General features: G+C 47.3%; 3 protein-coding genes across 7 annotated transcripts; 2 read left to right on the forward strand and 1 right to left on the reverse strand.

Annotated features, from left to right (window-relative positions):
- Positions 1-117: 117 nt before the first annotated feature.
- On the forward strand, positions 118-3,403 carry LOC128271094 (uncharacterized protein C15orf61 homolog). The gene is made up of 3 exons (XM_053008534.1): positions 118-229; positions 2,655-2,826; positions 2,931-3,403. Exons 1-3 carry the CDS (start codon positions 186-188, stop codon positions 3,246-3,248), a joined length of 534 nt encoding a protein of 177 aa, XP_052864494.1. The 5' UTR covers positions 118-185; the 3' UTR covers positions 3,249-3,403.
- LOC128271046 (NADH-ubiquinone oxidoreductase 49 kDa subunit-like) lies at positions 269-2,544 on the forward strand. The gene has a single exon (XM_053008482.1). The coding sequence runs from the start codon at positions 710-712 to the stop codon at positions 2,114-2,116; it is 1,407 nt and encodes a 468-aa protein (XP_052864442.1). The 5' UTR covers positions 269-709; the 3' UTR covers positions 2,117-2,544.
- Positions 3,401-12,286, reverse strand: LOC128271057 (adenosylhomocysteinase-like 1). 5 transcript variants are annotated; one of them, XM_053008508.1, is made up of 6 exons: positions 12,229-12,286; positions 7,446-7,836; positions 6,891-7,210; positions 5,666-6,015; positions 5,033-5,604; positions 3,401-4,950 (listed from the first exon to the last, which is right to left on the reverse strand). In XM_053008508.1, the coding sequence occupies exons 2-6, from the start codon at positions 7,453-7,455 to the stop codon at positions 4,823-4,825; spliced, it is 1,380 nt and encodes a 459-aa protein (XP_052864468.1). In that variant the 5' UTR covers positions 7,456-7,836; positions 12,229-12,286; the 3' UTR covers positions 3,401-4,822. The 5 variants fall into 5 exon arrangements, with proteins under 5 accessions (XP_052864468.1, XP_052864453.1, XP_052864483.1 ...); XM_053008493.1 differs by lacking the exon at positions 12,229-12,286 and adding an exon at positions 11,899-11,968; XM_053008523.1 differs by lacking the exon at positions 12,229-12,286 and adding an exon at positions 11,899-11,968 and having other exon boundaries at positions 7,432-7,836.
- Positions 12,287-14,521: the final 2,235 nt, after the last annotated feature.

Raw genomic sequence — 14,521 nt, forward strand, 5'->3', positions numbered from 1 at the left:
GGCGGACGTGCAACTGAATGTATTGGACCACACGCGGTGGTTTGACATTACGAGGGGTACGGTTGATTCAAGGTTGTCATGAACAAACAAGCTCTACAAAAATGTTTCTCTCGGAATGGTGCTGAAACCGGAGCGATGTTATAGATGGCCGGGTGAGACGTTACCAGTATAGGCAACTTTGTAGAATGTGTACCATTATGCAACGTTATATAGGCAGCGACCCAGGCAGGTAAGTTCTACGTCGTAATGGGTGCATCTATCAATTCTCTCGCAGTATAGGCTTTGAAGGAGTCTTCTTTTGGAGCCTGATCGCTCAAAGTGTCTATGATTCATCAACAAAAATGGCATAGGATACATATACATACATTATTTCACACCACTCTGGCAGGTGTCCGCCGATTTCCGACTTCAAATTCGCCTCTCGACTGTTGTCTCAGCCACTGTCCTTGTCGTGCCCCGAGCCCCTCTCGTGTTGCGCTTTACACCCGTATTTCGTTTGACAGCTGACATACAATAACACCGTGTGGAGAGGAAAGAAAGCAAAACCATTTTTTCTCGTTTCTGTCAGACAGGGGAAAAAGTAAACTTCATCTAGCCGATCGAGGGGCTACGTATTCGCGGAGTGTTGTAATCCGTTCGTTCGTTCGCATACCCCCCCGGTGGTCGATTATCCAGCCTTTTCCGAGTCGCGAACGTACGCGGCACAAGGATGGCATTCTCGGTGCTAAACACGGTGGCTAGGCGGGCCAACTTGAACGTTTATGTAACCAGCGGCCTGCTGAAGAGCGCGGCCGCTTTACATAATGTACAGCCGGTGCGTGGCGCGGGCAAATGGTTCCCGGACGAGGAATTTATTGACCAGTTCAAAGGTCCGGTCATGTACCCGGACGAAGTAACATCCCGCTGGAAGTTGCCACCGTGGAATAGCAAGATCGCCCCGGTGGAGAAGACGGTTCGGAACATGAGCCTAAACTTTGGGCCCCAGCACCCAGCGGCGCACGGTGTCCTGCGGCTCGTGCTGGAACTGGACGGCGAAACGGTGATGCGGGCGGATCCGCACATCGGGCTGCTGCACCGGGGAACCGAGAAGTTGATTGAGTATAAAACCTTCACCCAGGCACTGCCGTACTTCGATCGGCTCGACTACGTCTCCATGATGTGCAACGAGCAGTGCTACTCGCTTGCCGTCGAAAAGCTGCTCAACATCGATGTTCCGTTGCGTGCCAAGTACATCCGGGTGCTGTTTGGTGAGATTACCCGCATCCTCAACCACATCATGGCGGTCGGGACGCACGCGTTGGACGTTGGCGCGCTAACACCGTTCTTCTGGCTGTTCGAGGAGCGCGAAAAAATGATGGAATTTTACGAACGCGTTTCTGGTGCACGTATGCACGCGGCCTACATCCGACCGGGCGGTGTGTCCCAGGACCTGCCCCTCGGGCTACTTGACGATATATACGAGTTTGCGTCCAAGTTTGGCGAACGGTTGGACGAAGTAGAGGACGTGCTGACCACGAATCGCATCTGGGTACAGCGTACCGTTGACATCGGCATCGTGTCAGCCGAGGATGCACTCAACTATGGCTTCAGCGGTGTCATGCTGCGCGGTTCCGGCATCAAGTGGGATCTGCGCAAGTCACAGCCGTACGATGCGTACGATCGCGTAGAGTTCGACGTGCCGATCGGTACCAAGGGCGACTGTTACGATCGGTACCTGTGCCGTATCGAAGAAATGCGTCAATCGCTCCGCATCATCGACCAGTGTCTCAATCAAATGCCGGCCGGCGAGATCAAGACGGATGACGCCAAACTAACACCGCCATCGCGCGGCGAAATGAAGCACTCGATGGAGGCGCTCATCCACCACTTTAAGCTGTTCACGCAAGGATACCAGGTGCCACCGGGGACAACGTACACCGCGGTCGAAGCACCGAAGGGCGAGTTTGGTATCTATCTAGTGGCGGACGGTTCCAGCAAGCCGTACCGTTGCAAGATCAAGGCGCCCGGCTTCGCACATCTGGCAGCCCTCGACAAGATCGGTCGTCACCACATGCTGGCCGACGTGGTAGCCATCATCGGTACGCTGGATGTCGTGTTCGGAGAAATCGATCGCTAATCATGAGCAAGCCCATGATGTTTTTCATCATTTTTCCGAGCGCCCGGAAACACAACACACTCTCGCGTCGCTGTGGTTCGGTGGAGAACGGTCCATCGGTTCTCGTTCCTCGTTGAATCAGCAATCAAGATCAGCTTTCAACATGAAATGAAGAATGAAGCAAATGAAATACGGAAGGTTGACGAGTGAAGAATATACAAATGTTACAATGAAACAAATGATAAAAAAGCGAAAATCAGCATGAAAAGAAGAATGAAGCAAATGAAATACGGAAGGTTGGCGAGTGAAGAATATACAAATGATACAATGAAACAAATGATAAAAAAGCGAAAATACGAACGAATTCGAAGCAAATGAAACGAGTGTTAACTAATAATAAATAAATCGAGAATAAAAAGTACGGTTGTTTTTGCCTTACAAAAGGGCCATTTCTGTTGCATGGCTCAATCGACCTCTGCAATTGATCAATCTGCAAAATTGACTGCGTGTTCCGTTTGTGATAGTACTAAATATCCGCCGTTAACAAACAAAATTGCAGGTACTATGCACGCGTTTCCTTCACATTTAGATTGTTTGGATCGTCGAAACATAGGATGCGTGTTCCTGGGAAATTAGTGCTAAATGTTGGCGACAAACCGAAAGCTTCCGAGGTGTTAACTGCCTACTTAAAGCAGTGCAACGAGCCACCATGGACGTCTTACTTCATTAAGGCAAGTTTAGAAACAACGCTTAGTTTGAACGAGTTCATCCAACATGCTACATCTTATACATCTGACTTCTTTTTAAATTTGAAATAAAAATATATTATTTCTAGCACCGTGACGTAATAAACGATCAATTTGGTAGGTCGCACTTCAACTGGACCCTCGATACCGGCACCAACTACCATATCTTGCGGACTGGATGCTTTCCCTACATGAAGTACCACTGTACCAAGCGCCCCATTCAGGATCTGACCCTCGACGACTACTTTTTCCGTTGTATCAAAGTAGTAAATCTGGGCATACCGCCACTTTTTTACGGGCTGGCAGCAGTCTTTCTCATCCGGCATACCGAGCTGGTCGAGATGGGTAGCTACGGCCGGGTGCCGATTTACTTTCTTTACGAGGAACACAAAGGTTCACAGTATTGAATCTTAATGCATTCTCCAGTCAGAAAAAAGTGTGTATGTAGTACGAAATGTAATAATGGTGTAAAATAGATCAAATAATCTCGAATAAGTAATATATTATAAATGCGGCGCAGTCCGTTCTTCTAAAATTAAAAAAATGTACCATATTAGACCATTTAAAACTAGTTCATTTGTTTTATTGCAATTCGTTCGCCAAAAAGGATATACGTATCGTGTGTGGGTATGCGGGCCTCGGACGCTAAGTTCCTGTGCTTCGCGCGTTTCTACTTGTCTTATAATAATTTCGTTTAGAAGACTACCGCAGAAAGCGTGTAACCATTGAACCACTCCGCCAAAGGGTAATTAAAAAAAACGGTAAACATTAGGGTAAATTGTGAAAGAAAAACGGTTTTCATCGTTTCTTTTTTCAATCTGAAAGCACAGATTCCTGAACAGGTGCAAAATACAGCATTTATGTCGGTATTGTACGTAATCGAATAGAACAGAATAACTTCATTGCCGTGCTTTAACTTTTTCTACATTTCCATATCTTCTTACTAAATGTATCTTCTCTATTCCTTCTCCTGTATGCAAGTCAAACGAAACAATTGAAAATAGCTCAAACATCAAATCGTCTCGCCTAGAAGAGCGGGTTCTAGGTGTCGCAAGTATGTACTAATGCAGCTCTTCCTAAGTCAATCACGATGTCAAGCGTCTCTAACAACTTCAACGGCCGCAGCTGAATGAAACTACTTGGTACTTCTTTCACCATGTTTTAATGGAACGTTTGCAAGGGGGAAATGAGAAAGAAAACCTGAATCGCGATAAAACTCGAACGTAGCGTGTTGCAATAGATAGTATATCTTACAGTGTGGCTTCTTAGTGAACAAAGCACAATTTCTTTATTCGTCTACATTTGATCGTGACATTGCTTAGCTCGTGGATGCGAGATTTATTGTTAAATAGCGTTTTCAGTAAGGCTTCAATTCAATCATACATAATCTGGGCTACTCATACATATCCTATAATCTACAGCTTCTAAATACTGGTAATTAATATTTCTTCTTCTGGAAGTGTGTATGTGTGTAGCTTTCATTTGTTTTATTTTCGATTTCATTTGTTTACTTTATAATGTAATAAGGAAATTCATTAAAGTTTCACCGAGGCTCGCGCACCTTGGCTATGGCGCGTTCGCGGTATTAAGTGAAATGTGGTAAGTATGAAAATTTGTCAAACAAACTACGAACATAATAAATCTTGCAATCAGCTTTTCCATCAGCGGATGAATTTAATAAAATATCATCTTTTTCTTTGACACTTTTTCCTCTCCTACGGTTCACTGTGCAGTAGAAGGACATCTTGTGTTCTTTTCCTTCTGTGACCGTTTCGGATGCATAAACCTAGCATAATGGTGGTCTGCAGTTGCTCATTCGTCTAAGATCAGCGGCTTAGAATAATGGGTTGCAAAGGCCGAAGTAATGGAGCAACACAGCACCATCGGCGACACACGACGATGTCGTTGTTGTTATTATCATTTGAGAGATTTTCAGCATGAAGCTTCTTTCATCTCTTACCAACGATGCCGTTCGCCACATTTAATACCTGTAATAGTTGGGTTTGAAGGGACCTGCCTTGTTGAGGCCCATGTACCGAGCCTGCTCGTCGGTCAATTCCGTCAGGTGCGCATCTAACGTCTGCAGGTGCAAGCTCGCCACGTACTCATCTGCAAGCGCAAGGTGTATCGAATTGAAAACAAAACCAAAAAATATACCAACAGTGGATGGAAAAAGTGCAACGAAGTATACCCATTTTCTTCGGCAATAGGTAAACGTCGGCCTTGTAGCGCCCGGGCGGCGCATTGAACAGTTCGATGAGGGCGAGTGCCTGGGTGGCGGCGGTAATGGATGCCACAAATGAAGACACGCTCGAACAGGACAGGTTCACCAGCCTGCCTTCGGCTAGCAGAATAATGCGTTTACCGTCCGGTCCAGGCCATATGATGTGATCGACCTGTGAACGCATCTTCTCCCACTGCAGCTCCGATGTGCGCAAGCTATTTACATCAATCTCTGTGTTCGAGTGGCCCATGTTGCACACGATGCACCCGCTCTTCATCTTGTCCATGTGCTCGCGCGTTACAACATTTTTGTTGCCAGTACAGGTGATAACCACGTCGACCGTCCGAATCACTTCGTTGAGCTTCACCACGCGGAACCCATCCATGCACGCCTGCAGCGCACAGATCGGATCGATCTCAGTCACGTAGACGATGCAGCCAAGACCCTTGAGCGCTTGGGCACATCCTTTACCAACTTCTCCGTAACCGCACAGCACCACCTGCTTACCACCAATCATTATGTCCGTTGCGCGCTTCAGGCTAAAGAGTAACAAAATATAGACGAATGCCCTCACCCTTCTCGAGCGGCTCCCGTATTTACCTGTCGATAACGGATTCCTTGCAGCTATAGAGACTGTCGAACTTAGTCTTGGTGATGGCGTCTTTCACGTTCATGGCCGGCACGGTTAGCTTGCTCGTCTTCGACAGCTGATACAGTCGGTGAACACCTGTCACACTCTCGTCTACGATGCCTTTGATCATCTTGAACATAACCGGATACTTTTTTAGCATTAGGTGCGTCGCATCGCCACCGTCGTCTAGGATCATGTTAGGCTGCCAGTTTTCGGCGTGGACACATTTGTCGATGCACCACCAAAAATCTTCCTCAATTTCACCACGCCACGCAAATATGGGCACTCCACTTTCGGCTAGCGCAGCCGCCACCTCGTTCTGTGGAGAAAACAACAAACAAACAAATAAATATGGCAACAAGATTGTACAAATAGAAACAATCATCTTTCTACCCTAAAAGAGAACCGGATCTAAAGCACAAAACACGCCAAGCAAAAACAACACCACGTGGCAAACGTCACGTTAATCATATCCGGCCTTCACGTTTCCATGAAGCAAACAGCTTTAAACGTGAAGGTCTCCTGAACCTTTTGAATAAAATTTAAAGCATCGAAAAATATTAAGCCGTTTCTGTTTTATGAAAACATGTGTCTTTAATGAATCACCCTATATAATATTTCGAAGCGTATAGGAAGCGTCGTGGAATATGTTGGCGTGCCTGTACAGGGATAAACATTGCTTCGCGATTCTTGCCACCATTACCCACCATTTCCATCCGTGGTACAGTGAATCGTAAAACGTAAACTACCACCAACTGAAAACTCAGACACTGACTCTCTTTATCTATTTCGCTCGTACATTTATGACCACACCACACATCATAAAGTGCTGTGGAAAAAGGGAAAATGTACTGTGACAAGACACGCGTCGCATCCAACGTTATCTTTTCCATCGGTACCGTCCCATTTAGTGGCCATTCGGAGACACTATCGCACGTTATCTGTCTCCATCGACCTTCCCGATCTTACCTAGCGGCACCCTAAGCCCCCGGAGACACCTGTGAGCACGAGCTGTGCAGGCGTGCGAAGCAAACACGCAAAATGCAAACGCGTCACGCTTTTCAACTCTTCCTCACGACGACAACTGTGCAAAGAACAATGATTGATACTACCGATGTGGAGCCACGGTGGCGCAACCCTTTTGGCATGCACGCGTCACGTTACCCATCGTTATGAACCTCCAGAGGCACCTACCTGTGTGGAGTAAATGTTGCAGGCGGCCCATCTAACGTTCGCGCCAAGGTGGATGAGCGTTTCGATCAGGACGGCCGTCTGGGCGTTGATGTGCGTGCAACCGACGATGTTGGCACCTTTCAGCGGTTTGTCGTCGAGCGCTTGCTTGCGTAGTCCCATGATTCCGGGCATCTCCTGCTCGGCGATCTCGATCTCGTGCCGCCCGAACGCATGCTGCTTGATATTTCGAACGCAAAAATCGGCAAATCCCTTCGAGTTCTGCTGAACCTTGTCGCGGGGTGAAAGATCATCCTCTTCCGAGCTGCTCTCGGTGTATGAACCTAAGCCGGAAAAAAACATGTGATGAACCATGGAACGTGACGATCGCGTTTTATGTTCATTTCGTGTTTAACTCCGACAAACGCTTGGAAGCTTATCAAATGAAAATTCCAAACATAAGTTTTTTGGGGTGAGGATTTAAGCTGAGGCTTTGAACCACTTTGAACGTTCTGTAAAAAGTACTTGAAACCAATAAGGCACGGCGACACTACTCCATACTCACTGGCTACCACTTACTCATGCTCATCTTGCTAGGTGGTTGCTGTGCAACTAACTGTGTCGACGTCGGTTCTGCGTCGATCGGCGCTGAACGATAACTGCGGCCAGTCCGGTCGGTTCCACTCGTAGCTAGTGACAAACGATGCCCGCGGTTGCAACACGCGGTTGATATTTGCTGCTCGTCGCTATCGTCGTCGTTGTTGGGGCAATAGTACACGAAGTAATTGGCAATTGTGGTTCTGTGTGGTCGCGGGCACACTGGTGTGCAGCGGTATCGGTTGATCGTGTTGTAAACCGTGCCTTGGTTCGTGTCGTTCCAGTGCTCAGGAGATGTTGCTGATGATGGTCGTTGGTGCGGGAGGAACGGAAGGATGAAGGTTGCCTGCAACAGAGGCTGACCAACAGCACGCTTAACAAACAGACAACCAACACAACCGTCAGACCTGAAGGGCTTTCACTGTGGGCAGTACGAGAAATTCCTAACGGTTGGCCCGCTTGGAGAATGGCAGCTTAAAATGTCACTCATGAACACACTAAAATCACCCCCATAAAACACAACACACACACACACACAGTCTCTGCGCTGTAGTGCACCGGCGCACAGGTTTGCACAGGATAAAACTAGTGTATCTCGGACGACACGCAGAACAGTTGTGCGCAAAACCCGCGGCCCGGAGGTCCGCCAGACTATCAATCAACTGCCAACCAAGCCAATCCACAATCGACCGTTGCTCGAGTGATCCTGATAATCGAATGCGACAAATCACGATAAAGCGAACATATATATATACATGGGCCAATATAAATGGGCCGATAGAGCGCCTGGCTACTGATTATGCAATGGCCGTGTGCTGGTCTGGAACTAATTTCTGGAACTAATACGCGTTTGCGCTGGCTCGTGACTATTACCGTATTACGATAGGATCCTATCAAAACTACAGTAGACCCTGTACCGTAAGAGTTGGGGAAGTTCTTAGTAGAAGTTGGCGAGCGACTTGAGTGAAGCAGCACGTACTGTTATCAGAAGTGCAAGGGATGACCGCCTTTTCGCTCAATACCCTTCTTCTATTCTCGCTACTTCATATATAGATAAATACAAATCAAGAGCCACTTGCGACACTGGGTGCGCGCGCATCGCTCAACGCATGCGGGTCTATCTAAAGGACCCTCAAATTGAGTAAGGCGCACGGAATAACAGAGGGGTTGGGGGGTGGGGGGGGCTATGGAAGAGTTTAATTAATATTTACGATTCTGGGCCACCGGTTTGATAAGATCGGCGGGCAACGGCGGGTAAAACCTCTAATTTGGTTTTTGATACCACAGCGGTCTGGTCTGCCCAGTATCCGGAATGCGATCGCGCAGGAGTGGAGTTAATTAAAGCGAAGCCAACGGGGGAGGGCAGGCATTGGGCTCTGATTCCCAATTCGGGCCATCATGCGTCATAAACGCCGCGCTGGAAGCGCGATATGTTGGCAGCCGGGAGGAAACCTCCCTCCCGACACAGCAGGTAGAAACCAGTTCAAACTAACAGGCCGTTGCAATTGTCACCAATATCTGAAAATATATGGGGAAGAGCACATCTGCCAGCTTTTTATTTTTCTTTGTTAGAAAAGAGATTTAGCATGAATCGCTGGGTCGCTTATTGCTTCCCACGTTCACACCCTGACCGGTACACGAGCGGGATGACTAGCGATGCCGGTGTTGTTCCAGGTGTTAATAGCTTGCTAATAACTAGCCCATTCACGGATACGTTTTAAGCACTTTTCTCTGGTTTTCTTCGCTTCTTTGGTGAGAAACTTAAGCCAGATGTTCAACTGCATTTTTTTGGACAACCGTCATTCCCGTTTCCCGTGGAGCCTCTCTGTTACAGATTCGAATTCCCACGTTCTCCCGGTAGCGAGTGACCCTAGGGTATAAGGTTGTTTCGTTGACCTGCTACCGCAACGCGCGAACAATGGATCACGTGAACAGAACACGATTTGCGGGTTGCAAACTTTGAGAGCAGGCCCGGCTTTACGGGTTCCACTGGGAGCGCTAAAGGTTAATCTGGTGGAGCAAAAACAAACAACACTATTGCTCGCTTCTCCGTTCCGAAGGTGTCCGAAGTCGCAGAAGACGCTGACGTCTAACGGTAACCCGCCTATACCACTTTTGCATACTTTCTTAGCAACTCATCCTATACTGATGGGTAGGTGAACATACCGGAACCGGTAAAATAAGACTACAAGAAACAAAAATTTCAGAAACAGCGCGTTACATACTGATTAACGCAATCGTCAGTCGGCGACCAGATGCCAGATTATAACCGAGCATTCCAACCCTTAACGCTGGAGACGGACGTTGGGGCCTAGTATGTCTTGTTAGCTATAGTATCCCGTTTTTCAATTTTTTGTGTGCTTCACGTAAATTTTTTTCTCTCCCTCCCGTTACATTACGTTATGGCTGGCTTGGCTGATGATCAATATGATAGCAACATACACTCCAGCTCGATGTTTGTTCGCCTCGATGAGTGCCTACGTGTGCCCACGTATCGCGGGGATCTTCGTAGGAGTGTGGCATCACATGATCACGCTGATAGTGGCAAAAACACATCCGTGGCAGTGATGTTGCTGTCGGAAGAATGTCGGACAACCGAACCGAAGTTCGTTAGGGAAACGATTTGTATCTCCAGCAAAAACTCCAGACACGTACAGGGCCATGCGAACAAAACCGGCTTATTGCATCACCCCCGAGAGGGCAAGCAGGGGTTATTAAAAACGCACATTTTGCGGTGCGGTGATCGAATCGGTTGACTGGGTCGACGATCACGTGACGCCACGGAGACATCCAACATCCGTCAACTGACTGACCCACTTACCACCGGCACAACGTGGTCCCCACCACCCGTTGTCGTCAGCGAAGGTTGAAAAGGGGGCACACATCGAAAACGTTCTGCCAAGTTTGCTCGATATGTGCAGCATGATCAACGGTTTCTAGGGCGCGACTTTAATTACATTGCGAAAGCTTCCCGGTGCAAACACTTGCAAATGGTTGGAAAAGAAAAGTACCATTCACTTCACCGTACTGCTTCACTGGTGGATGAAAATTGGCTCGAGGGCTCGAGCACGCGTGCCATTGCAACGAAAAATTTTGAGACCCGGTGCCGATGGAAATGAAAACCACCAGAAACGCATATACCGAGGCCATAGAAATTCAGTTTGCCGTTGCAAATATAGTACAATAAAATGTGTTGTGTTCCTTTTTCCTTGTCGCAATAGTTGCAGGGAATGCATCCGCTGGCAGAGCCAACCACTGTCCTACAGAGAGAGAGAGAGTAGAAACTTGGTTGGTTTTCCAGCAGCGGCAAAGTTATACAATCACTTCATTTGCGCGCCAGCTCGAACGTGAGCCAGCGAAGAAACGTGTGCCAATTGCCATCATTATGCCACCCAACGCTGCTGTTGCGAGATGGAGATGCAGCAACGATATTGACTCGCTGGTTAGTTTCGGAGTACCAATCGCAATCGACGAACCTCGAAGCAAACGTGTATGTTCGACCGTTAGCATCCCAAGCATGTCGATGACAGTGCGAAGCATGACCCACTTTTGCTGATGGGCGATTCTAGCTTTGAACGACAAACACAAACACACCGCTAGCCGCGTAATGAACGCCTTCAGCATAAACGGCGTTTCATGTCGCTTTTTGTATTCAAATCCACACGAACGCCAACGTTATGCGGCGCCTCCCTCATGACGACATTGCTTTTTTCTATGCTCGACATAACGTAGTGGTTGAAACAGAGGATGAGTGAAACGTGTATGTGTGTGTGTATGTCTATCCTGGAGCTATCAACGTTTCGCACATGCTGTTCAGGTGGTTGCAGGTTTGCAGGTGGCCTCTACAGAGCGCAGCGGACCTCGCAGAGAAGGTTTTTGAATTTCATACGATCCCCCCACCAGCTGTTCGCTCCGTTCCAATCAGCCACCTAGAGACCTTGTTCCAGAGACGGACCACCGGGGAAATGTAGGGCAAGGCGAAAGTATCAAACAATTCACGTAATTGCAAACATCTTGTCGATGGTAATTCAATCAACTCTTATTCCAGAGCCAGATTTGGCTCAGTTCCGAGTGCGCTTTCCAATCCTGCATCCATCGTGACCTTAACCGGACGGCCATGGCTACAGCGACTCCATAATAAGAGAGAGGGGGGGGTTTTGTTTTGCCCTGCGACCTGCAGTCAATTACCGACAAAAGGACAAACATGTTGGCGATGTGTTGGAAAAACACAGCGCGTACCAACAGCGCGAAGACCACACATCCGAACGCGATATCCGCGGCTGGCTGCTAAGTTGATGTTGACACAAAACGACCGTTTGGATGAATTGTGTTTTGCGGCTCGAGTGCTTACGAGAGCTGTTTCATCGATACGGGTCTCTTGCCCACCAAAAACGGCAACAACAGCAAACAAGTGGATAAACAAATCACAACTTACGTGCTACTAAACTGTACACAACGAACCGCATATGCACTTTTTCACTCTACGACTGATGCGTTTAGCAAACATATGTACATATCGAAGAGAGAGCGAACTGCGACAGGAGCTTGACGTTTCCGTTCCAGGGGACGTGTGACGTCTAGTCGTCAGTACACCACGGTACACGCTATAGCGTGTTCGAACAGACTGCGTCCTGATTGGTTTAACGAAAACGTCAGGGCGTCCGTCCTTCGCGTGTACCTCCTGATGACCTTTAAATAGCAGGGTCGCTATGGACCTAATGTGTTTTAATACTGCGTCTTGATTTGTTAAATTATTCCTAAATACCGTAGGCTACGTTATAGCGTGCATCCAGGTGTAGTCAGCGGCAAATAGCGACCCTCACAGGGAAATGTTAACACGTCGAAATGGGCAATAGGTCAATACTGAAGACAGTGAAGGTATTACATAACATAACAACAGATATAACTATTAAATATAGCTCTTTTTTAACTTTAGTGTTGATTTTGTAAACCAGTCAAGTATGATAACGCGAAAACTGTCGTTGCTGTGCAATGTGTATATCTATACCATAACTGACTTCAATTTCGCGCTAGAAGATAGTGTCCTCCTCAACCCTGCGATTACGGTGTAGAAGAGCATTTGTAAGGTTCTGTTTGCTGTCATTTGAAATTGAATCGTTTGAATTTAAAAACCCTAACCTTGTTTTGTCACGTTAATACTTCCGCGCCGTTCTTGGCTAATACATGGAATAAGGTCGACGATAAAACACGATGGGGTACGGAACATGTTGATAAACAAAACGGAATGGTCTTGCAATCAAGTTTACCGAACCATAGAAGTTCACAAGAATGTCTCAATCAAAATTCGTTGAAACGAGTGTTTTGTCAATTACGCGTATGATTTAGTTTCTATAGCAAAATATTCCAATTTCTTGTAACAAAGATTTACTACCAGACTGCGGTTGACTTACTTACAATTTGATACTTTAGCAAAGAAATTGATTGAAACATATTGATTCTAATCTGCTTCATTCTGCGAGATACTTTCATATGATGCCACATATGATCAATATGCCACCACATGCTCGGTTTCTATTCTACTGGCAGACTGGCTGGTATGTTTTCCGATCGTTGTTTTCGGCAGGACAAGGCACTAACAATTCTAAAAAGTAAAGTACTCATTAGCTAGTGATTGCAACTGGAGTGGGTTGAAATTGAACGATAATTACCGGCGGCTCTTGAGTTATTGAGTTGCTCGTTCGCACGTATCCGCGCTGTTTCCGTGCGTCTGAGTGCCACGGTTACTATACAGCCCGGAGAAACTGGAATGAACTGGACACTGGATACGCACACAAACGCGCGTGCCGTGTGACAGCTGCCGCTAGCAGATGACTTGCCTGCCGCCGCGGACAACGTCAAAGGAACGACAGATAAATTCTCGTTTCAGATAATCGTCCCTGTCGATCGCTATCGCAATTTATAGTGCGCGGCGCGTATCGTGTGTTCTTATCAGTTTTGCTTATAATTCGGTCCCGTCGGTAGCGGTTTGCGATTAGAGCGCAGTTTGGTGTGTATCTGAAGAGTGGCATTTACGATCGGTACGGTGCATTCAATAGGACCTATCAATCAATCAACAATTGATACCAGCGACGTACGCCCCAAGCACCGGGCCATTCATGGATAGTTTGCTTGTATCGCAAAGCCACAGGTAAGGCGCAGGTGCCTAGGATAATTCGGAGAGCATGCCTATGTTTATGTTAGGACTCGGAGATCCGCATAAAATGTGATGTGTCTCTGGGTTTCTCCTGAAATGATATCATCATCATGAAATGGCCCACTGGAGAACTGGTGTGATGTCATCCGCACCTATCCGCGGCACAGCTTCTCCGTACCGAAAATACCCACGGCACACAACTTCCGCTTCTGCGAACGTCATTTCATTTTATTTTATCGCTTCCAGTTGTTCGATTTTTGTTGTTTCTGCCTGGTCGAGTTCGAGGTCAAATTCGCTCGGTTCCCGGAGAATGTCGGCTTCGTCGCGTCGGTTTGCTGTTTCGTACCGCAAACCCACCTAGCGCCGCTGCAACCCTGAATGTATGCTACACATTTTGGCAATAACTGGGCGCTGCTACTGCTCGATGGCGTGGCGAAACTATTGATTACACACGTGACAGAATTCTTTTGCTATTTCCGTCGATATTGTGAATCAATGCCGCTTGATAGCCGAGCCAAACACAGATAGACAATGGAAACCGATGGAAGGCGGGGCATCAGCGAGGCCGAGGAAATTTTTCTTCGGTCTCTGGGCCACCTGGGTTCCAGTTATCTCACAATTAGCTAAATATACTGTTTCAGGTCCATCGTTATTTGCTTCCTTTTTACTCGCCGGACTGAGGAACCTGAGCCTGGCTGGTCCTGCGGCTTGCGATTCAGTGGCCTAACATTTTTCAAGTGTATTAATTTGAGAAATTTTAAAAGTGTCAGACATTTTATCCATCCCGCTAGCCTTGACATCGTGAGCTGAAATGGCCTTCTTATCGCATCGCGTAAGCCCGTAGGCGCTGGTTACCATATCCCATGGTGTAACGCGTGACCCACTGAATGGAGTTTATCGTCAC

Source organism: Anopheles cruzii, chromosome X (assembly GCF_943734635.1).
Source record: "Anopheles cruzii chromosome X, idAnoCruzAS_RS32_06, whole genome shotgun sequence".
Taxonomy (NCBI): Eukaryota; Metazoa; Arthropoda; class Insecta; order Diptera; family Culicidae; genus Anopheles; species Anopheles cruzii.